Raw genomic sequence first — 26279 nt, 5'->3', positions numbered from 1 at the left:
ATTCTCCCTACATATAAAATGCTAAAAAGAAGGAACAAGTGACTTTTTAGAAGTACCAACATGAACCAGTAGTAATTAGGACTACAACCCAGGTCTTTCTACTCCCAGAACTGTTTCTTCTACTGATTCTTCTTCTTCTTCTTCTACTGATTAAATGTTAAAAGTACTTTAAAAATGTTTTCAAAGAAAATACCACAAAAGTTCAAAGTTGTTTTTTTTTTCTTTAATATGATGTCCCTCTTCTGGCTTTAGGGGAGGCTTGGCCTAAGTCTCTCCTACATGCAGTCATGATTCAGTGGTCAAGGGGCCTCCTGTATCTGTTTCTTCACACTCCTTTAAGCCTAGATATCTACATGGTGATACAGGATTTATAGTACTCATAGTCCCAAAACTCATTTCCAAGAGTTAGGGTCTCCTATTCCAAAAATGCTACCGATAATCCCAGACCTGGTAACGCAAGGAAAAAGCAAGGCTGTCTCTCTGTCTGGATGCTCAGTAGTTCTCTCAGGTAAAGTGAGAATGTTTGATACTGGTCAGTGACATTCCCTTCCACAGCAAAAAGGGACTCTACCAGATGTACTGACTTGGTGAAATGGACCAGGGTTTTGTCCTCATGCCAGGCAAGGAATGTCAGATTATCCACTGGTCTAATGAACAAAAACATTTCCACCAGCTAAATTGAGGTCCATCTGGCAGCAATTTCAGACTTTTACCCTTCAGGCAAGATATAGCATGCGTTCTCTTCTCACCTAACAGCCCTTAGATATCTTAAGGTCTTGTCTTCAGATAAGGAGCCTGATCCTACAGAGGGGGTTGAATCAGTCCCTCATATTCAGCTTGAACCTAGTACAATTTTCTTTTTCTATACCTCTATGAAAACTGATTTCCTGAAAGCTACTACAACAGCAAGCTAAATGGGTCAGATACAAGCACCTGTGGCAAATTCTCTCTATGCTACCTTCTACCCAGATAAAGTTACCTTAAGACATTATCTTATCTTGAGTTATCTCAAATTCCTGCCCAAATTATAAGATTATGGGACTTGAAAGAACATCAGGGGTCTTCTTGGCCAAGACTTGCACAATTGCTACTCCTAAATTTTATATAATGTCTCTCCAGCCTCTTCTTGAAAACCTCCAACGAAACAGATTCCCATACCTTCCTGGGATGTTTATTACCCAGCCTTGCTGTTTGGCTAGTAAGGAAGTTTTCCTGATATCCAATTAAATTTTATTTTTCTGCAATATAAAGCTATAACTTCATGTCCTGCCCTCTACAGTGAGGAAGAAGAATTGTTTTCACTCTCCTTTATGGCAACTTTTCAAATATTTAAAAACTGGTATGATGTCCTTTCTTAATCTCCTTTTCTTCTTATATGGTTAACTTTGAAACCTCTTTCAGAATTTTCTTCACCAGCTTCTGGTCCTTCTCCCATTCCTCCACATCTTTAAGCTGTGGAACCTAAAACTGTATGTAATACTCTAGGTGAAGGCTAATCTCCTGAGGTCCCTTCCAACCCTAACTTTCTATGATTCTAATGCATCAAAACTCTAGATCCTTCTCAGCAATACATCTGTCCAGTCAGTTGTCTTCCATTCTGTATTTGTGTTGTATAGGTGGATTCTGCATAGGTATTACACATTATAAATGTCTGCATTCAACTTCATTCTGTTGTCTCTATCCCAGCTCTGCAGTCAAGATGCTCTTGAATTCTACTCCTATCCCCCAAAGTCTTTGCATTCCCAATGTTGTGCCATCTGAACTTTTGATCAGGAAGCTCTTTCTTCCAGCATCCAAATCATTACAAACCAGTTAAATAGGACCCAATCCATAACAGGCCCCTGTGGAACCCCATTCTAAACCTCCTTCTACTCTGACAAATTTGTTATAGTTACCCTTTGATTGTTGTAATTAAGCCAATTACCTAATTATCTTGTAGTAAATTTATCTAGCCCACACTTCCACAGTTTACTTTTCATATGGAGCTTCATCAACAGCCTTACTAAAATCCAAGTATGCTATTATGAATTGCACTCCATTTACTCTACTAGTTGTTTGGTCAAAGCAAGAGATGAAGTTAGTTTAGCATGATTTGTTCTTCATGCTGGGTACTCATGATCAGCCTTTCCTCCTCTAGATGCTTATGAATTATTTATAAATCCTGTAACTTCCCAGGTATTGAAGTCAAGCTGTTTGGATTATGGGTCCTCAGATCTTCCTTTTTACCATTTTTTAAAAATGGCCACTCTGTTGGCCCTTTTCCAGTCGTCTGGAACCTTGCCTGTCTCCCACAACTTTGGAAATACTATTGCTATGAGATCCCTTCTGTCAGTTTCTTTAGCATCCTGGGATGAAACTCACAAGGCCCTGCTGATTCAAATTAATTGAAAGCTTTCTGATGTTCTCTTGTTATCATGATTCTCAGCCTTTCCTCTTCTTTGTGCATATAATTTTTCTTAGCTGTCTGGTTGCAGCTTTTTTTATTCATGAAGACTGAGGCAGAGCAGCTCTTGAGGAGCTCTACCTTTTTACATTTTCTATTAAAACCCTACCCTAGCTGTTTAGCATAGTTTCCTTGGTCTGTCTTTTCTGACCAATGTATTTCTAAAGCTCTTTCTTGTTGTCCTTAACTTCGCTCAATAGGTGCAATCATTTTTTCTTTGCTCTCCTTATTTTGTTCCAGCAAGTTCTTGCTATTTCTTGGCGTGCTTTCTTACTGACTTGCCATTCTTCCACTGCCTGTATGTTTTCCTTTCGATTGTGAGGCATCAATGCTCCTTTTATAGCTCATCAGTTACATGCCATTCTTGTATTTCTATTGTGTCAGGTGTGAAGCTTCCAATAGAGATTTTAGAAACTGTCAGCTCACCTGACTTAGCAGTCTGTATACAGACCCCCACCTACTGGTCTTTTCCCTCTTTATCTTCAGCCAGATACACTCAGATTTGCCGCCTTCTTCCTTCTATACTTGGGATGAGCATATCTCAGAACATCAATATTCCATATACTCAGGGGAAGTCCATCCTTTGAGAAAAGTACTCATAGTGGTCAAATACTGCAAACCGTTTTTCATAACTCCACCAGATCTTTGTCTTCATTATCTTTCCCTCCTTTAAGGGAACCACAAGGATTTACTTAGGATCTCTCAAATCTCCACTTCTTCAAATATCTACCTTACCTGACTGTAGACATCCTTGATACATTCCAGTGAGAATGTTGCTGTCTTCTGTCCTGATTGACAGATACTTTCTTGTTCCTATGAAGTTCCTTTAAAGGATCTGATATCCCTGATCCTGGCAGATGGCATGCTTTTTTTCTCTGAATCTACTCTGATGGTATCCAATTGATTTCTTAAAAAGGAGTATCCAGTCATATAGATCTTCCTCAGTTATATCATTGTGAATCTTTATTCCTTTCCCTTCTATTTTTAATTCTGCCTACAACAAAAGGTTGGACTCTTTATTTGCAGATCATTGTTTTTAGTTATAGAGTTCACAGATACAGGAGATGCTGGATATAGCCAATATGTAGATTGCTGGATCACAGGGGTAACATGGATTCCCCTCTCTTAAGGTCTCTTATCAGGTTTTCCTTTCCCTGGGAACAGATATTTTAATGACCAAAGGTAATTACAGAGCAAGTGTTCATCATAGCAACAGATTAGTGCAATGTGCAGACTTGATCCTGAGGAGAAAATGAGCATCTGTATCTCCTGCCACAAATAATTAATGAAAAATCACAGGTTCCTAGCCCTGTCTATACTTAACCCCACCAGCCTGAGGGAATCAGTTACAACACTGTGACCCTCAATATGCTACAGTACAGACAGAATCGGATGTTATTTGTGAAATGTATTTCAGGAGGTGGAAAGGTTAAAACCTCCCATACAAAGTTGACAGCTGCTCTGTCATTAATGACAGGCAAATTGGCCCTACATTGGGTTGGATGCACCTTAGCTGCTTCATCTATAATTTGAGGGATTGTTTCTATAACTGGTGACTAGACAGGTGTCCAGAAGACTTCGGTCTAAAGTCTTAACAAGTAAAATGGACCAGGCACCTATCTCTCGCAGGCCTCAAATTCTTTGGAGGCGGCAATGGCCGTTAAAGCGTCAAGGGGTTGCTGACAGCCTGGGTCTTCATCTCTCAGCCACCTCTTCTTCCCAGCCTAGCGCACTCGCCTCCCTGAGGTGAAAGCTGCCCCAGTCCGCCCCTACCATGTAGTGCATGTTGGCAGCCGGAGGAGTGACCAGCCTGCGGAAGTGGTTGTGGTAGTACTCGCACTGCTCTATGAAGGTGCGGTTGGTGATGCTCGGCAGGTTGGGCTTGACCTGCGGAGCGCTCCACACGCCCAGCAACGCCCACGGCCCCAGCACCGCCGCCAGCCACAGCCGCATGACGCCGCCGCCCAGACTAACGGCCTCGCTCAACGCGCACGGGGGAGGATGGGCAACAACTATCCCGCACAGTGGCTCAAACGGTCACCTCCCCAAAGTTCCAGGCGGACGCACGCACAGGCCCCACTCCCTCACCTGGCCCCACTTCCCCCTCCCCCCTCGCCTCAGCCAATAGAGAGGCCGCGGGGCGGGGCCTATCCCTGGCCGCACTGCGCAGCCTCTAGCGGTAGCAGACCCAGGCGTCCGGACATGGCGCTCTCGGTGCGGCAGCAGGCGCTGGTGTCGTTGGCGCTGGTGCTTTGCGCCTTCGTGGCGATGCCCCGGATGCTCGGCGGGCGGGCGCGCCGCGCCGGCCCCTCTCAGTCGCGCCCAGGTACGGAGCTGCCGGGCAGGCGGCCTCGTCTGTCCCTGCGCCGAGCCCGGGGAGCGGCCTGGCGCGCGGGGCTGGGTCCTCAGCTACGTCCCCCTCGCGGTGGGACGCGTCGCTGGGGCCTTGGGACGAGTGACCCGCGGCGGGAGGGAGGCTCACGGGAGCCGGAGAGCGCTGCCCGGAAGGCGAGTGGAGGAGGGGCAGGAGGGTGGCGCTGCGGTCCCTCCTGGCAGGGTCGGTCGGAGCTGAGCGGGGCGCAGGGGAGTGCGCGGGGGCGGGGAGTGGGGGTGCCAGCCTGCCAGGACTGCCCTGGAGCCTTCAGGGTCTCGGTATGAATCTCTAGGAGACCGCTGAGACTCACTCTGGACATAAAGGATAGGGCTTCATTGAAATAAACGTTGAAGGTTGAATCTGGTTTTATACAGCAGTCCAGTGGGTTTTTAAAATGTAATAGTCATGTGCGTTTGCCTTCCTGAGGCACAGTGTCTATGCACTGTAAACAGTAAATGATACACAGAAGCATGTGGGCACATTTGCATTGTCAGGGGCATGCTGGCCTATTCAGACAGTTGGCAACCCTAGCCAGGAGGTGCTGGGCTGGCTCCTGGGCTCAGGCAGGCGCTGGGTAGGAAATGGGCCTTGGGGCAAGGTCATTGGTGGAAGAGCTAGGTCCCCATTGCCAAACAGAGGTACCTGCTCACCTGGGACCTGTCCCCAGTGCCCAGAATCAGAGCCGTGACAATTTGCTGCAGCATTATGTGCTGCCTTTTTCTCTACAGATGTCTGTTTTGCCGATGGTGGGAGGTCTGGGGCTGCTTGCACTGAGCACCCCCCACCCCACCGGTGTTTGGGGTCATGATCCTGTGTGACAGCAGTTCAAGGCACCTGGTCCATGTGTGCAGGTGCAGAGTGGGGAGCCTCATGGGCTTCCTTGATGTGTGCTGGCAGACTCACGCCCCAGAAACTCCTCTGCAGGTACTGAGCAGGGAAGCTGGGTTGCAGGGGGAAGCTCTGGGGCATGCAGCTGCAGGTGTGGAGGGGCCAGATCCTGCAGGGAGGGTTCTGGGGTGCGTGTCTGCAGGCACAGAGAGTGGAGCCTGCATAGGCATGCCCTGAGCACACCCCTGCAGGCTCCCTGGTTTGTGCCTGGTATTGGGGCACAGTGCTCAGGGCTGCTGTCAGAGAGAATGACCTGGAGGGATGTGGGCAGTGGGGTCCCCCAGGGTTTGGTCCTCGGGCCCACACTGTTCAACATCTTCATCAGCGACTTGGACGAGGGGGTGAAAAACACCTGTTCAAATTCATGGATGACACTAAGATGTGGGGAGAAGTGGGCATGCTAGAATGGAGGGACAGACTGCAATTGGATCTGGACAGGTTACAGGGGTGGGCGGATGTGAACAAGATGGGATTCAATATTGACAAGTGCAAGGTACTGCACCTAGGGAGGAAGAACCAGCAGCATACCTACAGGCTGGGGAACTCTCTTGTCAGCACAGAGGCAGAAAAGGATCTTGGAGTCATTGATTCCAAGATGAACGTGGGCCGCCAATGTGGGGATGCAGTCAGGAAGGCTAAGTGCACCTTGTCATATATCCACAGATGCATTATGAGCATGTCCAAGGAGGTGATCCTGCCCCTCTATGTGACATTGTCAGGCTGCAGTTGGAGTACCGCATCCAGTTCTGAGCACGGCACTTCAGGAGGGATGTGGATAGCATTGAGAGGGTCCAGAGGAAGGCCACTTGCATGATCAGGGGGTTTCAGGGCAGGCCCTCTGAGGAGAGGCTATGAGACCTGAACCTGTTCAGCCCCCACAAAAGAAGGCTGAGAGGGGATCTGGTGGCCATCTGTAAACAGGGCAAGGGAGACCAGCAGGCACTGGGAGAGTCCCTGTTCCTCTGAGCACTACTGGGAGTAACAAGGAATAATGGTCATAAGTTGACGGAGAGTAGATTCAGGCTAGATATCAGGAGGCAGTACTTCACAGTCAGGGTGACTAGGATCTGGAACCAACTTCCAAGGGACGTGGTGTTTGCTCCTACCTTGGGTGTTTTTAAAAGGAGGCTAGGTAGACACCTTACCGGGGTTGTTTGACCCCAGCATTCTTTCCTGCCCATGGCAGGGGGTCGGACTTGATGACCTGCTCAGGTCCCTTCCAACTCTACCAACTCTGAAGAATGAGGCCTTTGAAGCCCTAGAAGTAGCAGGGCTCATCACGTAAGGGTGCCAGGTCTGGGCAACATATGTAGACGTCACTGAAGTGGATCAGCTGTGCCAGGACATGTCCCAGCCCAGCTGAACCTGTTTCAAGGACAGCATCTGTGTGTAGCCATTGGGTTGTAGGTTGTGAATGGGCATGAAGCTGGGTGGATATGTGACAGCCAAGGATCTAGCTGGAAGTCTCTAAACACAAGTAGCCTACCACAGGGGCAGCTAATGAGAACAAGTTACTTTTCTGAGGCAGCCTTACAGTCATGGTTTATAAATACTTTCAGTAGAAGGCTGAGTAGTAAAAGATGCTTAGTAAACAAAGTAGTTCTGATTTCCAGTGATTCATTTATGAATCTGGGGCAAGGCCATTATGTTTATATAGATAACTGACCACATGTGAGCAGTGGTGCAATGTGTAAGTCTTTATGTACAATTTAGCATTTTAGTACTGTTCCTGTTTAGCATACAAATTAATTTATTTTATAAATAGCCTCTTTGCGGCAAGGATTGCCTCATTATGTTTTTATACTTCCTTTGTAGTGAGTCTCAGGTTTCTGTACGTTACTCTAATAAACAGGAAATAACCAAACAGTGACACATTATCTGAAAGATAATTTAACTAATTCATTAATTGTTTCATTTTTGGAGCTTTGATTCTGACTTAATCTGCATAGGTCTCATGGAAACTCTGTGGCTCCTGCTACTTTCATTTTATAGTAATTTTCCAAGTTGAGGTGGAAAAACTAGGGATTAAGATGGTCTCCTGGTGAATGTTTAACCATTATCAGATGGTACTGGCCTATCAGCTTTCCTGCTTAGTGCCTGAAGGGGAATGTTAAACCCCTGTCAGATGGTACAAAAGTTATTTTCTTACAAAACAGAGAAAGAGTTTGTGATTGTTTACAGTGGGAATACATGAGAGGAATGGGAATGTTAGAACTGCGTGACAAAATAAAAACTTGTGTCTTCAACACGAAATGATGGAGCAGGAGACCTGCGTCTCTTCTTCAAACAAAACTGTCTGTGCAGACAAGGTGGAGAAAGGGTGGCCTTGTGTATGCCTGTGAACAAAAATAAGAGCTTTTGATCAAGCTACCAGCTTTCAATTTCCTTTTAAAAATGCTAGAGTATCTTGAATAACTGGTTGTCAGCTTTATTGTCCATATGGATTCTGCTATTTTTAACGCACTCACTCGAGAATAGATATTTTTAGCCAGCAATATTGACTGGGTGGTGAATGACCCCAAGGGTGTGAAAGTTTCAGTGCTCCTAGTTCTTTCACTGTTACAAAGTCTTAAAGGAGTCATGGAAACCATATGACAATCAAAAACAGTAGTTAATGCAAGGTTCTTTCCTTTCTAATGACTATCCACATGGATCGCACTGTTGGAGACTGACAAGCATGTGTCTTTTTGGTTGCAGGAGAGTGCTTAAACTGTGGTAGAAGGGCAGCTCTCCCAAAATGGGAATCTGATATGGAGGCCTTCTCTGAAGACAGTGTCTAGTAAATGGAGGCATCACACTTTATATAGTTGCCTAACAGACTTTAGAAATAAAGATATGTGAATGGACGTCATTGGGCTTTAGTAGAATGATCTCTAGTGTGATGTGGGGAAAATGGGCCCAAATTTGAGTTCAGCCTCAGAAAATGTTCATTGTTCAAATCAAAAACAAGTTTTGTTTTGTTTGCTTCTGCAAGTTGTAGGATCACATTGATTTATCAGTTTTTGTTGCAAAAAATTCCAGAATCTTTTAAAATTGGTAAGGGTATTGAAGGACTCGCCATGGGGTGAACCTGCTGGCTTTGGCTTATTTTTATAAAATCCAGATTCAGAAAAAAACTTGTTATAGTCCTTGGCCCAGCTGGAAGATAAAACAAAAGAAAAACACCTTTCTGTCAGAGGCCTGTAACAAATTTTCTTTATGCTGTTTTTGCATTAAGAAACACCTGATTTGTAATGAACCTTGCTGATATTTGCCAAATCTAGGGTAATTTTGCTGAAAGAACTTTCTACTTTCGTTCATACTTTAAAGATTGTGTATGCAAGAGGATTGGTTCATGCCGATAATCCCAAACAGTTAGGTTTAATTTAATCATCCTGGCAATTGCAAAGGCAGAGCAAATGGAAAATGAACCCTAGACCCTGTGAAAGAGAGGCAGTTCTTTCTCTCTCAGGTCACCACATCAGCCAAAGCTAAATGTTCTTCCTTTGCTTAGGCAGGCCAGTCAGAAGAATAAGAGATGAGATTTGAATCATGGGTTTAGCCAGTCCAGTCAGCCTGCAGCCCCTTGAGACTGCATACATTAGACCAGCTAAATCTGGTCCCATATAACAATCACCATGTGTTGTAAGGATCCCTAAAACTAAAAATATGTGGTAGGAGATACCAGAAAGATAGATACTTAAGTGAAGGACACTTGCGTACCTGTATGTTATACTGCACTGACCTAGCCAGTGAATTATGCAGAACCCTGGCTGCTGCTTAAAGATGGGACTAAAGAAAGTAATTGCTTTTGGGATCAGTTTCTTTAACTTAATGTGATTACTACTTGTATCAGTAACTTAATTTTGAGTCTTCTCATTTACTGAGACTTCATTTTAACTTCTACTTTATCACTACTTTGTAACAATCAAATTGATACATTTCTTCTTAATTTGTTGAGTAAAATTTTACTGTATTGGCTTACTAATGTTCTTTGTTACAGTCACTTGGTAATATTATTTTTTATACAAATAATGCACACAACTATCTTATTTTGTCAAATTGCTTTATTTGACAAGCAGAAGATTTGGAAAGAGATCTGAAAGCTACCTGGCTCTGTGGCAGCATCACACTCTTAACTGTCTGGTTCTCTGACTCTAATCTGAAACCCAGACCAAAGTACTCTCTGCAATATACAGGGAGAGATTATTTCCTCATAGGCAGACAAGGTTCTTTGGGTAAATCTAATATCTTTATTAGACCAACTCATATAGTTGGGAAAATTCTTCTTTGCGAGTTTTTGGGCACAAACACCATTCATTGGGCTGAGGGAGCATCTGCAGATGGTTTGTGCTGTTTCTGGCCAGTAAAAGTCTAGTAAAAGATACTGGATTTACCCAAGCAACCTTTCTTCCCATGTCCTTAGACTAACTCAGCTATAACCTACACCCTTGCCTCAGAATAGAAATTCAAGCAGGTCACATGCTGAGTGAACCAGGTTAGTTCCAACTATCTTCTGGGGGGCCCAGAACAATATCAAATTGAAGAACTTAGAAAAGATTTAAGACACCAGTATCCAAAATTGCAGTTAAAATTTGTAAAATGAAACAAATAAAACAGAAACAGGAGCCTCCTGCCCAGCAGCTCCCTAACCTCACCAAGAACTTCCCTATTTCACCTGAAAGCTCTATGAGCATTTACAATTCTGCTTCCATACTTATCCAGAACTGGTGCAGTCTAAACCTCTCAGCACATAGTTCATACCTAAACCCGAAAGTCAGAGAGCAGCTCCTAATTTCTGTACCCCAAAGGCCCCTGAGGGACTTGATCCTCTTGTTCACAGAGTACACTTGTCTGCATTTAAGCCAATGACAGATGAATGTGACAGAGAGAGGCAGTCCTGGAAGCGAATACCAGGGCATGCATTTCCAACTGTAGGTATAGCCATAATATCTTTGTAGAGCTATCTGCTCTGTTTTGGGTTCCAGTGGATGAGTGGAAACAATCAGATTTCTGATACTACGAACGCCTTAAAAATGAAAGAGCTTGAAGGGGTTGTTATGCAACTCCACTGAAGATCTGATGCTAATCTTAACTCAAATTTCAGTTTACTATTCAAGGTCTGATAACTTTTATTTGAAAATTATTCCAAATACCATTTTAAGATTATTTTCATTAAAAATCTTTTTAGAGTAGCAAAATATTATGGTTTAGGCTCTTCTTGCCCATAGACCCATCTTTGCTTCCTATCTTTAAAGAAGGTAGCAAAACCACTCTTCTGCCTGAGAAAATCCATATTCTTCTTTGTGTATGACTAAAGCTAAGATTCAATGTCTGTTTTTGTTGCAGGCTTGAATTCCACTTAGCAAGCTTGGTGAATTCTGCTGTTTTTTGCCATAAAAGTAAAACCATGGAACCTAATAAGTCTTTGGTTTGTAAGGCAGTATTAAACTATAAACTTGTTTCAGTTGTGCTGAGTTCTGGGACAAAGAGTACAATAAGCTTCACGTTCCACACAAAGTGACCTAAGTGGCTGAGGCCCACATAACTCAGGACAGATGGAGGGACCCAGGAGAGGCACAGCCAGGCCTAGGGTCAGTGAGGACCTAGTCAAGGAACTTCTGGTGCGACTGGATGTGTTAAAATCAGCAGGTCCAGATGATCTCCACCCCAGGGTGCTGAGGGAATTGGCAGATGTCGTTGTGGGACCCCTGGCACAGCTTTACAAGCACTCGTAGTGCCCTGGTGAGGTGCCAGAGGACTGGAAAAGGGCCAGTGTGGTCCCCATTTTCAAAAAAGGGAGGAAAGAGGACCCAGGAAATGATAGGCCTGTTAGTCTTACCTTTGTTGTGGGGAAGCTGTTTGAGAAAATTATCCAGGAGCACATCTGTGAGGGACTAGCAGGGGAGATTATGCTTAGGGGCAACCAACATGGGTTCATTAGAGGCAGGTCCTGTCAGATCAACCTGGTGGCCTTCTATGACCAGGTCACAAAATCCTTGGACGCAGGTGTCACGGTGGACATAGTCTTTCTAGACTTTAGGAAGGCCTTCGACACTGTCTCCCACCCCATTCTCATTAAAAAATTAGGTGACTGTGGTGTCGATGCCTACACAGTCAAATGGGTCACTGATTGGCTCAAGGGCCGCACCCAGAAAGTGGTGATGGATGGGTCATTTTCAACCTGGAGGGATGTGGGCAGTGGGGTTCCCCAGGGCTCAGTTCTCGGACCCACACTGTTCAACATCTTCATCAGTAACTTGGACAAGGGGGTGAAAAGCACCTTGTTCAAATTCGCAGATAACACTAAGATGTGGGGAGAAGTGGGCACGCTAGAAGGGAGGAACAGGCTACAGCGAGACCTGGACAGGTTACAAGGGTGGGCAGATGAGAATAGGATGGGTTTCAATACTGAGAAGTGCAAGGTACTGCACTTGAGGAAGAACCGGCATCATACCTACAGGCTGGGAACTCCCTTCTCGTTAGCACAGAGGTAGAAAAGGATTTTGGGGTCGCTATTGATTCCAAGATGAACGTGGGCCACCAATGCGAGGACACAGTAAGGCTTAACCACACCTTGTCATGCATCCACAGATGCATCATGAGCAGGTCTAAGGAGGTGATCCTCCCCCTCTGTGCAACACTGGTCAGGCCACAGTTGGGAAAGGTGTGGGGCTAGTTTGTTATACTATAGGGGATGTAGGTTATGCTGAGGCAGGGGCTCTTCATTTTTTCCTGTAAAAACTTTTACTTTATGGGGAACACCTAAACATTTGAGTTAGAGAAAAATGAAATGTGCGTAGTTCTTTAGCTTATTTGTTAGCTACCTTCTGAAAGGGAATGGGGGGAGGTGGAGATCAAGTTATGGTCCCTACTTTCATGTCTGCTTAATTTAAAATGCATAATTTTTATAGAAAAGAGAGTCAGGTGTTTGCAACCTATGTACTGTATATGTACAATACTAAACTTGATTTTTTAAAATCTAAATATTTAACTTGCTGAATTATGGCACTCCTGCATATGTAGAGGGCATTTGAAATTTTATTGCACCTATAGTTAAACCCAATTGCATGCAGGCTAGGTTGGCTTTTTTAGTGGAAGTCTCTTGCTTAGTTGGGGAAATGTTATTTGCTTGTTTCTCAGGGTAGAAAATAGTTAACTTGGCTTTCTCTGTTGGGAAAAAATTGGAGAGTTTGATGTCAATACTGAAGACCAGTTACAGCACATTTAAAAGTTAAGTACTAGATTGCTAAATTTCAAGATCAAAATATATTACTGATTATATTTAACTTTACTACAGTTTGCAATGACTGCTGAATTATTTATTTCTTTTAGTAAGAAAAACACCCACTGTGTAATCTGTACTGCACTCTTTATTGTAGCAGTTGAGGAAAAGAGGATCTTGATATGCTAATTATAATGTACAGATTTAACTATGTATTCATGAAGAGTGTTACTTGTAATTGTATGTAGTATGAGTTCAGAATAAACAGTTGTATAATGGTAGTTGATACTATACTAATGGTATGATGACCCAGGATCATCCTTCAGGGAAGAAAAATTTCAGCTCACTTCTGTTGTGAAATGAATTACAAAGCTCAAACCTTTTTGTCTTCCCTTGAAATATTCAATTTTGCAGGTGGTCCTGAGGGTAGTCATCCATCTCATGTGAACCCAGGAAGTTCTGAAAGTAAAACACACCAGAGCTTTCAGCAGATGAGGAATGCAATGGGAAAGGAAATGAAGAGCGAGAGAACTAGAGGAAATGGCAAAGATATAGCTTTTACTCTTATGCCCTTGTATGCTATTGGTGTGGGGATGTTTGCAGCATATAAATTTGTAAAGGTAAGTACTTTCATATTAAGTATCTTATTCACAGAAGGAAGGATGGCAAAGGTCCAACAGGTCATCTTTTTGCTTCTGTGTCCATCCATGTTATTCAAAACAGACTTTCTCTTTTGTCCAGTGTGCTGTCAATGTTGAACTGTGAAGTAAAAAATAATGTGTATTGTGTGCATGAAACGGAGAGAGAGGACTGACTGTTTCTCATTGCACACTTCCTTGCTCCTCAGGGTAAATCTGAGTGGGGAGAAGATTACTTATGCAGTTTATCTTTAACAATAAGGTTAGAGTGATATTGTGTTGTATTTCTTTCCTATAAGTTATGCAGCAGCAATAATGAGTTCCATCAAGGAAAATGCACAGTGAGTGTTGTTAATATTAAGAAAAGAAATTTTCTAGTAAAATGTGGAGAGAACCTGATGTTTGGGGTTTTTTTGTTTTTTGTGATTTAAAAAAAAAAAAAAGAGTCCTAGTCATGGAAGGAGGACCTCAATGTTTTAGGTACTGTCCAATCACAGAACAAAAAGACAGTCCCCCATCCCAAATAGTTTATGATCTAAATATGAAACAAATGGAGCACAGGGTTACAAATTAGACCTTGAAAAGCAGCCATCACAGCATAAGCTGTCAAACCACTGAGGCTTGTTTTAGGCATTGTGACAGAGGAGTGGTACAAGGAGGACAGAGAGGCAACCTTTTGATTATCTACAGGAAGCAATTTACATGTATGAGAAGTAACAGGGGAAAGGACATAACGTGCCTGTTGGTAAATTTTGATGCACAGGTGACACGGGCTGGGATTGAAGCATATGTACGGTTCCGGAATGATAAAGATGTCCGTAAAGGCAACAGGGTAACATTGTACGTGAATCGTGTGATCGACTTTTTATTCATGTTGTCATAATACTGACCCAAACAGATTGTAAAGTAGTATTACTTTAGCAAATGCTTGTAGAAGAGGTTCTGTTGGGCTGTGGTAGTCTAGAAACAGCAACAAATTTCCAAAGTTAGAACTGGATATTTGGTTTAAAATCCTCATAATGTCATTAAACAGAAATGCTACTGGAAATTGTGATGTTATGGGAAGTTTTAACTTCCTATTTTTAGATTAGAGAACAGTGTTAATAATAACAATAGTTTATAGATGTCTTCAGCTACTGAGCCAACAAGAACTCAGATGATGGTATTTGGTAACTAGTGCTTATAGAGCAGCTGGCCATAGGAAAGAACTTGGATTGAGTGCTTTTGAGTAGAATTGGTTTAAATGAAATGGCAAGATAAACAAAAGTAGATGGGTGACAAAGGTTCTTAACTTCAAAAGAGCAGATTTTGAAAGTGAAGAGAACTAGTTGGTGAAATCAGCTGTAAAACCTAACTATAACTATCCCTGTATAAGTGCTTATTCATCTTATTCATCAGGTTTGGAACTCTTTACTACCCCTTGCTTGATATACTAATTATAGTTAGGTTTTGTAGCTTTTATTCAAAACTACATTCCAAAATGCAGCTTTATATGATATGCATGCATATAAAGAGTTAGTAGACAGCCCGTGAGGACTGTAGGGAAAAAAATTGATCAGCAAGGAAGGCAGTGTAGTGTCTTAGGAGGTCAAGGATTTTGGGGGTGAAGTGATAATTGCCAGCAGATAGGTTAAACCTTTCAATAGATATTAAAATGAATATCAAAAGGTTTTTATAAAATGAGAACAGGAGAGAAGTGTGGTTACTCTGTAGTTAGGACAGAGTAAAGATTAAAGGTAATGTACATATGGCCTCAAAGTTAAGTGGGTAATTTATTTTAATTTCTAATATGATATTGGCTGTTAGGGGAAATGACGGGATGGTTCTTGGGGGCGAGGGTATAGAAATGGAAATTATAAATACTGAGGTATAAGTAAAATTTTGAGTCATGTGGAACTGGATAATCTCCATCCCAGAGTTCTGAAAGAACTGGCGCATGAAATCGCAGGTCCTGTAGCCAGTATTTTTAATGCATGCTTTTGAAAATAAATGTGAATGCATTCTTACTTAATATGTTTAAGGTATCAATTAGGTGGTGGTATCATATGTTTGGAGAATAGCAGATGTAGTGCCTCTTCCCTCAGCCCTTCTAAAAAAAATAACCTAGATAATTATGGGCTGGTCACCCCTGTTCAAGAAATAAGTATTCAAACTGGAACAAATGCAGAAAAGTTTATCCAATAAGGGGAAATTACACCCTATATTTTAAGAGGAGACTAAATGACCTTGGCTTGTTTAGTTAGGAAGAAGACAAAATTATTTTCTTTAAATATGATGTAGAAGTAAATACAGGGATGGGGAAGAACTGTCTTTAGCTACTGGACAAACTTAGCGCAAGAACATATGGATATAAAAATGAATAACTTAGATTCCAAATTGGGAGAGAGCTTCCAGCCATCAGAGCACTAAGCATCTGGAACAGCCTTGTGATAAGAATAGAGAATACAAAAAAACATTTAAGAGGAAGCTTTATTAACTGAACGAAGGGATTGCATGACATGCATTGTTAATATCCTGCAATCGGAGAGGACTAGACACTGACCCAAGAGGCCCCTTCCAATCTTAAGTTTTTATACATTTGTCAGAGCCTAGAGGAAGAGATTGCATTAGTAAAGAGCCAGATTGAGGGCTTGTATTACAAGAGATTAATCTGTGTGGTTGAAGAGAAAAGGTTGCAACTAGGGGCATGCTTAGAAAAGGCAAATGACCTCTTCTTGTCTTGGAAGCGATTGGCCTTCTGTTTCTTTTGAGAGAATATTTTAGGTTCTGAAAAGCCGTATCAAGCAAGTTTTCCTTATTTCATACAAAATTAAATTTCTTAATTTCCAGTGCTTGTATGGTCTATCAGTGTATATGCTATTGTTCTTCAGCTTCCAAGCTTTTTAAAATCTATTCGGAATTTCTTTTCCCTTCCATTATCTTTTTACCAAAATATACGGCTGTATTAATTTACTGTAGCTGTAGTGGGGGTTAACATAGATTAGTGTTTTCAGAAGCTGGATCTTAATCTGCCACTAGGCCAGCAGTCAGCAACATTTTTTTAGCAGTGGGCTGGAATGAACCATCTTGGGTCCAAGATGGACAACACTGGGACTTAGCTGATGCCATACCACAGCCGAGAGAAAATTCAGCCTGGGAAGCTCAGGTGGCTGGGCCTACAGGCCATAGGTTGCCAACCCCTGTTTTAGGTGGTTACATCTAAAGGTTTTTATGAATAAGTGTAAATTTAAGCAAGGGTATAAGTTGTAAATTAAGCAAGGAATTGTATATAATGGATCTTTTAAATCAAATCCAGGTTGATTAACTTGACAATTCCATAGGTATTGTCATGATTGCATTATCTTTTATGATAAAACTCTTATGCAGTATTTGTTAAGTGTGACTAGATTATCCAGTACAGACTCCCTTTAGTGTACAATGTGACACTTTGAAACATTACAAGTCAGTGTGATTTCTGTGCATCTGAACAATGTATTTAAGGTGAACCATATGTGAAAATAGCTAACATTTTGAGCCTAAGTTCCAGATATCCATTTATATTACGCTTGGCTTGGTTTTGGCTAAGGTCAAGTAATAATTTGTCTGATTCTGAAATGGGTACTCTTACTAAGATTACAAAAAAATGAGGAAGAGAGAGAGTGATTTGGATAGTGATCATAGACATTATTCCTAGATACTAAAATGTCATTTTTTGGGCACACAAATGGCTACACTTGACTTAGTTTGCAGTATTGTGGGGGGTGGGATATGGTCATGCGTGAGTGAAAAGTAGATAGTGGCTACAATTATTAACATAGCTTTAACAAGGCTTTTAAATGCATTTCCTGAAATATAGTGGAGTTGCATTGTATGTGCATTTAACATACACGAATTCATCATACGCGTATGCCCCGGAGTGCCAATTGTTTGGATTCAGCCTGCAGCTGCCCCCCACAGCGCTGTGCATGGGGCCAAGCAGCTACATTGGGAGCAGCCCTGCTGGGAAGCTGTGCACGTTGACCGGGCGGGAGTTCGGTGCAGGCTGCCCTGGGTGGGAAGGAGGGACTGTACCACTGGATGTGGAAGGGAGCAGACTGTGCCACTGGGCAAGCCCAAGGGTAACTTTGACTATACGTGAGTTTCGCCTTATGCACTGGCTTTAGAACCTAAGTCCTGTGCAAGATGCGACTCCACTGTAGTGTTATTCTGTTAGCACTTAATATTATTTCATTTTTTATAGATGAAATCTCAAGAAGAAAGTTCATCTCGGAAAGATGAGACTATAGAAGATAAGGCAAAAGAAACAGGCAAGGCATTTATCAGAATATGTATATTAAAATGCATAGTTTTCCTTCTGAAATAAGATGGGCTTTCACTAATATTTTTTACAGCACAAGAACCCATTTTTAAATTTACTAAAATGCTTTAAAAATATTAACAAGTGTAAGATCAAGTGCAGGAAACCTGTGCTTTGCCCCCATTTATACAAGCTTCTTATTTACTGTTGGACAGTAGGGACAGTGCCACAAGTTATGCAAGATGTCAGTATAATCACTGTACAAGAATAAAGGAGACAGTTGTTACAGTTGCTGCAATCGTGATATTTCACTACTAAGCATTTTTGGAAAGATCATCACTGAAGTGGTGCTCGAAGACTTTCAGTCCTTACTGACTGTGTTTACCCTGAGTCACCATATGGCTTCAGGGCTAGTAGGCCCACCATAGATGCACTCTTCTCATTCCAACAAATCCAAAAAAATATAGGGAAGCAAGAGACCCCTCTATACTGCCTTTATTGACCTGACCAAGGCATTTGCCCTCGTCAACTGATAAGGCCCCTTTGAATCATAGAAAATTAGAGTTGGAAGGGACCTCAGGAAATCGTCTAGTCCTACCCCTTGCTTAAAGCAGAACCATCCCCAACTAGATCATTCCAGCCAGGTCTTTGTCGAGCTTGGCCTTAAAACCCTCCGAAGATGGAGATTCCACCACCTCCTTAAGTAACTTGTTCCAGTGCCTCACAACCCACCTAGTGAAAGTGTTTTTTCCTAATATACAACTGAAACTTCCCCAACATGATATTCCCTAATCAAAATCTCAGCATTCTTGGTTTCTTGAATGCTGTCTGATGAAATAAGTGCGTTTTTAAAGGTGTATTAAAACCTGCTTTTGGGGGGCTCAGACTGCCTGGAAGCAGAAGGGAATAAACAAGATACCTCTTTTAAGTAGAGGAAACCTTAGGCCAGGGATTCTCAGACAGGGTTCTGTGACACCCTGGGGTGCCTTGAGATGTGAGGAGATAAGTTGCGAGGAGGTAAGCAAATAAGCTAAGCAGATAAGTGTAGGCTTGGGCTTGTTCCTGCTTGGCTGACTCCCCACCCCCAATATGTGGCCCTCTGAAAGGAGGTAATCACTGTAAGGCAGGGGTAGGCAACCATGGCACAGGTGTCAGAGTGTGGCACTCGGATTTTTGTTTGGCACTTGTGGCTCAGGGTGGACAGCAGAAAAGGGGCCAGGGCTACATTGCCACAACAAGGATCCATACACCTCATGGCTCCCTGACCTTCTGCCCTAGGCACACCAGCATCTTACAAGTCAAGATTGCAGGTGTTTTTGGCCCTCTGCCCAAAAACATTGCTGACCCCTGCTGTAACTTACAAATTAGTTTTTGACATGTGGTGCTATTCAGTTACCAAAAAGTATTGAGGGATGCCTTGAGAACCACTACAGTAGGCTAATCACACTACCTGAAGAGCACAGTAACAATTTGGTCTAATAACCAGGGACATAGAAAAGACCAGTAGATTCATCTTCTGTTTCAAACAAATGCAAAGTTGTTTCCAACAACCTGTTTTCAGGTGTCATGTCCAGCCTAATTTAAACATACCAAGTATTGGAGCATCTTCCACCTGCCTTTAAAGAACTACTACAGAGACTAGTAATGCCATTGTTATGAAGTATTTCCTTTGTAGTCATGATTTTCCCTTGTTGCTTCTAGTTACACTTCTTTCTGTTTACTAAACATAGTCTTTTCCTTCATGTTACTAGCCTGCAGCAATGTGCCCTTTCTGTCATGTTTACTCAAATCATGTGTGTACTACATAGTCAAAACTTCTAGGGTGCCAACAGACATAATGCTCAGATTGGTTTAATCGGATCACTTGATGAACTTTAGATAAAGTGTCCCTGCCACCATTTTGAAGTGCAGGAATGTTGACACGCGACATACTTCAGGTGCTTTAATTAAAGGGGTTCTCAGAGCAGCTCTAATTAAAATACTCCCACCCATTCCCAGAGCACGTGTATAAATGCCCCAGATGCACAAGTCAGCTTAGAAAAGTTTAGACCTCTTGACCCATTTTAAAAGCATAATCAAATATTATACTGCACTAGTTCACTGTGAATCAGTTCAGTGTTATGTGCGGACACCAAGGTTTCTGTGACTTGTGTCATTTTGGTCTTCCACGCATCCTACTGCATCCTGCTCCTCAACCTCATCACCTGTTACCTGATTTATAGGTAATGTTGTGGGTAGGATACTGATAAAAAGAGGCAAAAATAGGTCTACAGGCCAACCTTTTATTTTCTGGCACTTTAAAACATAAAACCAAACATTTATTCCAAAGTCTGTTTAGCTGCCCATGACAGCACAACACAGATTTTCTCTTATACTGGCTAGGTAGATTCGAGAGGTGGGAGGAGGGTGTCAAGCAGATTGGCAGCAGGTCTTCTTGAATTGGCTGAATTCCCCAAATTTCCCTGCAGCCTATACCCAGTACTTATGGCTGGCTAGTTCTAATATGCTAAGGAGTGGCTGTGATTTAGTTTCATTTATATTTCTTTGTTTCACTGAAATCATTTGGAACTGAACAGAACCAGATCTCTTGTGGACTTGGAAGGCATCAGTTAGTTGGGATTTATATCCTTGGGACAGTAAAAGAGAGGGGTTTTTTATCTCCTTTCCTCCCCCATTGTGGAATGCTCTGCAGCACTGGCCTGTTTCTTCCTTACCTTGGTTTATGCTCTTCTTTATACAAATTATTTAGGCATCTTAACAAGATGTAGCCAAATAACATCTAATCTATTTGGTTTCATTAACCACTACTACTAATATTTTAACATAAAGCTATAGTATAGTGTATTTGAATTACTTAATGTATGATCTTCCCTTATAATTTCTCTTTGCAGACCGTGTGCTTTGTTTCATTGCATCTCATTACTGGTTTAGCTAAACATGTGGATGGCTTCACTTACTTTTCTGACCAACCTAGTTGTCACATCTGCAAAGGTTCATATTATGGTCACTCAAAAACAGGCTTTGGGGCCTTTTCCTTAGCAACATTTCTGCAGCTTGGCCTAGGCCCCCTTAAAAATGACCAAGGCTGGCAACAAACCCTAACACCTACACTGCAGATGTTTCCTCTGGAATACAACCAGAACGCTACTGCTGCAACTTTTGTTGTCTGCACCTGACGAGTGTCCCGGACGAGGGGCCTAGGGGACAGTACTCTGCTGCTTTTAAACACCTGGTCAATTTTCTGTTAGTGGCAGTTAACCAAGGTGTCCTGCATCATGGCCAGTTGCAGAGGAGTGCATTCCTAGACCCCTACTCTTGTGCACCTAGGGGTTAGGGGTTCTTGAGGGCTGCCCAAGGACTTAATTCCCAATTAATGGAAAGAAATTCACTGTCTCTTCAAAAGTTAGCAGAGAGCTCCCCTGTGAATCCCAGCACTTCCAGTCACAGTACCATCACACATTTCAGTAAAATTCAGCAACTGGTGTTTACTGTACTCGATATTAGTGGAAAAGGGAAACTGAGAACTGCAGTTGGACTGGGTAGTCACTATCAACTCCTTGTGGCTGTTTGATGGCATTGCAGTACCTAAAAGGTGATCATTCTACTTAGACCCCTTAGCAGTGTATGTGTGGACACTTTTGACCCAGGAAAACTGTGAACCAATTTCCAATTGTGACATTCTTGCAATAGTTCAAGTGTTATGTCTATCTGCACCCCTAGTTAATAATAAAAAGTACTTTTTCTAAACTCTGCAGTCCCTTTTCTGTTCCTGTTAATGTGATACCAAGAGATGAACACTGTATCCTACATGCAGTCATTCCAGAGTTTTATATAGATGTTTGATCTGTCTCTCTCAAAATGTAATTTCTTTTTATTCCTTTGCTGAGGTCCTTAAGTGCACACTAATTTCTAATATGCCAGTCTCTCTCTTCTAGAGCATCAGCTTTTGGAATTGGAGCAGCATCTAGCACAGACAGAAAAAATGTTAAATTCTTTACTGACTCAGTTGGACCCACTGTCGAACTGGTAAGTAATTCTAGGATAAGAGAAGCCTCTTAAAATTATACTAATCCGCTTCTAAATTTCTGGGAATTTAGAAGCGTGTCAACAGATTATTATGTATGTCAGGAGAAGGGTATGTAGGAATCTCTTTGTAACTAAGCACTTACATAATAGCACTGTACAGACAATAGCTAGTTCTACAGATGCATGCATTTTTACAGATGACTCCTTTGTTCTTATGACAAATGGAAGTAAAATGATTATGGGATGATATTTTAAATAGGATAAGTTATGAGAGTTCCATCTTTCAAAACCCTAGTAAGACAGAACAGGTTTTGACATCAGCTCTGAAAAAACTTAAAAGTCCAAAATGAAATTACTGATTTCTCAAATAACTTTAGTGTAGAATATCTCCTAAATTATAGGAACACCCAACTGGAGGAAAAATGAATACAGTCTGAGAGACAGGGTGGTATTTCACCAGGAAAAAAAGGCAGAATCTACTGAGGTTACAAATGGTTGTTGAATATGGCTGGGCTTGGCAGCAGGCCAAAATTATCCAGCTTCTTCCAAGTTGGGCTGGCCTTTCTGACCTTGTCCCCACTGCCTAGCAGTGGGTGCTTCTTCCCACAACCCAGCTATCACACAGATGAGTCCCTCCCCCACTGGAATATGATTGAAGCTTTAGCTTTGCAAGCCAGGTAGAGTGGTTGCTGACCCCCAGAATATGGTGCTTCTCCAAATAAACAAAGTAGTTATCAGTTATCTTTTATGGAATAAGCTGACTTGATTTAGGTGCCCATGAATACATGTAACATTTCTGCCCAAACTTGCAGTGATTCTCAACCTTTTTAGATTTGGGGGACCCCTTGGGAAATGCTGGCTCTTAATTTTCACTTGCTTTTTGACTACAGAAACTTAGTATAGCAGGGGTTGACAACATTTTTGGGCAGAGTGCCAAATACACCTGCAGCCTTGACCTGTAAGGTGTTGGTGTGCCAGGGCAGACAGTGGGGGAGCTGCAAGGGATCCGGTCCTTGTGGCAACACATCGTTGGCCCTTTTCCTGCCACCCGCCCCAAGGCATACATATCAAGCAAAATGCTTTTGTGTGTCATGCTTTGGCACCCATGCCGGGGGTTGCCTACCAGTGTAGATCAATTCCTTTGTAGCTAAGAACTCAGACTACAGGAGGTCAGAATGTTTTAAACACCATGGATTCCTTTTTGAAATTTCTGGGTTTATCTTGTGAACAGTATTTGCACACTTAACAATGCTAACATTGCATGGCACCCTATACGCCCTTGAAAGGATTTCAGCCTCTGCCGCCCTCCCCCTTGCGAACCCTTGTTGAGAACACTGGTATAGAGGAATACAGATGTGTATAGTTGACATCTTTCATGAGATCTGTATTTTTAAGATTAAAACACACATTCTTAATGTAGTATTTCAGTCTTTAATAATACTCAGTGTAATGCTGAATTTCAGTGTATGTTGAAATAATTACAAATTTAATTAACAAATTTACAACAGGCAGTCTTTTCATTGAGCAGAGAAGATACTGACATGAATGCTCTTTATCCTAGCTCTAATGTTCCCCTAAATTCTTTCGACATTGGTAGAATAATATAGTTTTTTTGTTCTTAGTGATGCACCTAAAAAAATTGTCATGTTTTATGTAAATATGTAGTACAGTTTTGTTAAACACTTGCTTCCAGTAGTAGCTCAGATGTATTTCAACTGCTTGTCTGGTTTTTTTTTTTTCCCTCTTTTTCAGTGTAAATGCTTTGGCTTGTGAACAGAAAGATGAAATAATGACACAACTCCGGTCTATTAGACAGTTGATGAAAGAAAGTGGACTGGATAAATCAGAAATGAAGCTAAAAGGTACTCTTTGTTTCTGATCAATGTCATAGATCCTTATTGTAGTAAAATCAGTTTAATCCTTTTAGAATGTGTAAATGAGCTATTATTAAATAGCTATTAATCAATTCAATGTTATTCGGTCCTAGGTTCAGTAAGGTCCCTTTACTTTCAGTTTGGTTCGAGTATTTTTTAAATTTTATTTGTTTGCCAGTAGTTGGAGTAGCCGTTTTTCTTGCTTGTGATGTGCCATATTAGAAGTTTGATACATTGCATAATTTAACCTTAAAGAGTGGTGGGACATTTTCCATTGGAATTGAGTGAAAATCCTCTGCTGCTTTCTTAGTAAGGTTTTCTTGAATGTGTTGTCCTGTAGGTTGTTAGTGCCATAGTCAAAAGTCATTGATGGAAGAAGAAAATAAATACTGCATTTGCTTGATTCTAAGATGAGTGGGAAAACCTTCTCATCTTAGAATCAAGTATGAGGGTGCAAGGGCAGGAAGCTTTTTCAGCTCTGGCTCTGGCACTGGAGCCAAAGCTGCTGCCTGCAATCCTTCCTCCCCCCACCACTGCTTACTCCTGCTGTGGTAAAGGCAGGCTTTGTCTCTGCTCTGTCCTGGACATGGTACATGTGCTTGCTTTGGACCGAGCCTGGCCCAGTAGCAGTGGTGACAGCTCTGGCTGGGCCCTGGGCAGGCACAAAGAGGGTACAGTGGTGCAAGGGATTGGCAGCAGGACTCAGGCTACTTGACTGCCCCCCACTGCTTGCCCTTTCACTGCTAGCCCACCATCTGCCCCCTGCCACTGCCTGCCCCACTGCATTCTTACTACCTACATCCCTGCCACTGCTTTTCCTGAGTTCAGCAGTGGGGGTGGGATGAATTTAAAACAAACCTCCTACAATTAGATCCTAGACATGGAACACTAATATTTACAAACTTTCCATGTCTAGAATCTAATTATTGGAGGGTCATCTTAAATTCAGGGTTGTCTTGGATTTGGGTAAATAAGGTTTGTTTTGATTTTTTTTTTTTTTTTTTTAATTATTTTTGTCAAACTTGGAACCATATCATTATTCTTAATTCTTTGCTTTTTTTTTTTTTTTTTGAAAACTAAGGTGACAATCACACATGTAATGAGAAACTTGAAGATCTTATTAATTCATTTGGTGAACACCTTCAAGAGGAAGAAGTAGATGACAATGAAGATTGTAATAATAAAGATCTACTTGAAGATACTGATGATAGTTACGGAATGGAAGAGCCTGAATTATGTGGTAACAAATTAACAGTTAGTCAGCTCATCAAATCAGATGTAGTAGAAGTTCAAGATATCATAAATAAAGATGTGTTGGAACCAGAAGAGACCATATTGAGGAGACGCAACAGATATGAATGAAAAACACATTTATATAACATTTGAATGTTTTATGAGTTGTTGCACAACCTTGTATGCACTTTTAAAATGTTCTGAAACAAAAAATCTCATGTCACTGTAATATATTCTTTTAAAATTGGGGTGAAATCTTGGCTCCATCAAAGGCTCTGGAAGTATTGCCACTGATTTTAGTGGGAATAGAATTTCACCCAGGATGTTTACATATTTTTCTTATTTATTTTTCCTATAGAAAATATTTCTGTATTATCTGTATATAATGCACTGAAATTGCATATGATGTTTTTTAGGAAAGCCTCAAGATGTCTTATAATTAAAACTAAGAGTAATGGATAATTCATAATGGTTATTTTTACTCACAGTAATCTTAGCTTAGTGCGTCAATGTCAATTTCTAGTGTTTATTCCACAGAAATTGAGGAGTTCACATAATCTCTGCATAGAGTTTAGGTGCTGAAGGGAATTTACACGAGTTTATAGTTAAAATTAGCTTTAGTTCAATAAACCCTATTTTTCAGGCTGTGGTTTTTGGTTTTTTGGTTTTTTTTAATCTTTCTCTCATTTAAAAAATGGCAAATAATATCAGGAAAAATGATTTATCTTCAAATCTCAGGTCACAGCTAAATCCATTTGCCAAAACAAGTCCAATAGAGTTTAAGTTCTTTTTTTTTTTTTTAACCAAGAAGCAAATCATACACTATACAAATGTAAATTGCTACAAAATAAAGATGGGAAAGCTTTTTCTACTACTGCTGAAGTGTAGTCATCCCAATGGTAGAATGCAGTCGCTGTATAACAGTTTATCAGGTTACCCATTAGAAAGAAAATTTAAGGAACTAGATGTGCACCAATAAGCTATGTAACTGAAGTCTGACAGGAATGGTTATCTGAGGCAGAGATACCAGTTGGCTTAATGTAAAGTAAAAGCTGAGGCAATAACTTTTTGCTAAACAGATGGCTGAGCATTTAATCTATAAATTAAAGATTCTGTTTTTCATTTCTGTCAAACTAAAGAATACTTGTACTTGTAAACACAGTTCAGCTTCATGTATTAAACTAGTATTAACTTAGTCGTCATGCCAGATGACAAAGCTAACATATTTAACGATTTCTTTGCCTCTGTCTTCCTAAGTAGGGACCAGTTCAGCCACCTCCCTGCTGGGCCCCCCTCGGGCCCCGGGATAGACACGCCTGGGCC

General features: G+C 41.7%; 2 protein-coding genes across 2 annotated transcripts in view; one reads left to right on the top strand and one right to left on the bottom strand.

Moving 5' to 3' along the window:
• The window catches only part of LOC149865856 (glioma pathogenesis-related protein 1-like), a 30256-nt gene extending 25860 nt beyond the window's left edge, over positions 1-4396 (bottom strand). The window contains exon 1 of the mRNA XM_090041014.1: positions 4217-4396. Coding sequence (XP_089897140.1) covers positions 4217-4396 — 180 coding nt within the window. The remainder of the gene's footprint in view (positions 1-4216) is intronic.
• A 219-nt stretch (positions 4397-4615) lies between these two features.
• On the top strand, positions 4616-25418 carry CCDC107 (coiled-coil domain containing 107). The gene is made up of 6 exons (XM_090042554.1): positions 4616-4769; positions 13324-13529; positions 17767-17833; positions 21759-21849; positions 23602-23711; positions 24805-25418. Exons 1-6 carry the CDS (start codon positions 4646-4648, stop codon positions 25083-25085), a joined length of 879 nt encoding a protein of 292 aa, XP_089898680.1. The 5' UTR covers positions 4616-4645; the 3' UTR covers positions 25086-25418.
• The last annotated feature ends 861 nt before the right edge of the window (positions 25419-26279 follow it).

This window comes from Crocodylus siamensis, chromosome 4 (assembly GCF_052110815.1).
Source record: "Crocodylus siamensis isolate JL-2025a chromosome 4, ASM5211081v1, whole genome shotgun sequence".
Classification (NCBI taxonomy): domain Eukaryota; kingdom Metazoa; phylum Chordata; order Crocodylia; family Crocodylidae; genus Crocodylus; species Crocodylus siamensis.
Note: the sequence above shows the minus strand (reverse complement) of the source record. Positions and strands in the feature narration are given on the sequence as shown.

What these genes read in the sequence shown, in the direction of transcription:
- CCDC107 (XM_090042554.1), top strand. Translation starts at nt 4,646, where the DNA reads ATGGCGCTCTCGGTGCGGCAGCAGGCGCTGGTGTCGTTGGCGCTGGTG. An exon ending in CCCCTCTCAGTCGCGCCCAG is followed by an intron (nt 4,770 to 13,323) that starts GTACGGAGCTGC and finishes TCAATTTTGCAG; the next exon opens with GTGGTCCTGAGGGTAGTCAT. An exon ending in CAGCATATAAATTTGTAAAG is followed by an intron (nt 13,530 to 17,766) that starts GTAAGTACTTTC and finishes CATTTTTTATAG; the next exon opens with ATGAAATCTCAAGAAGAAAG.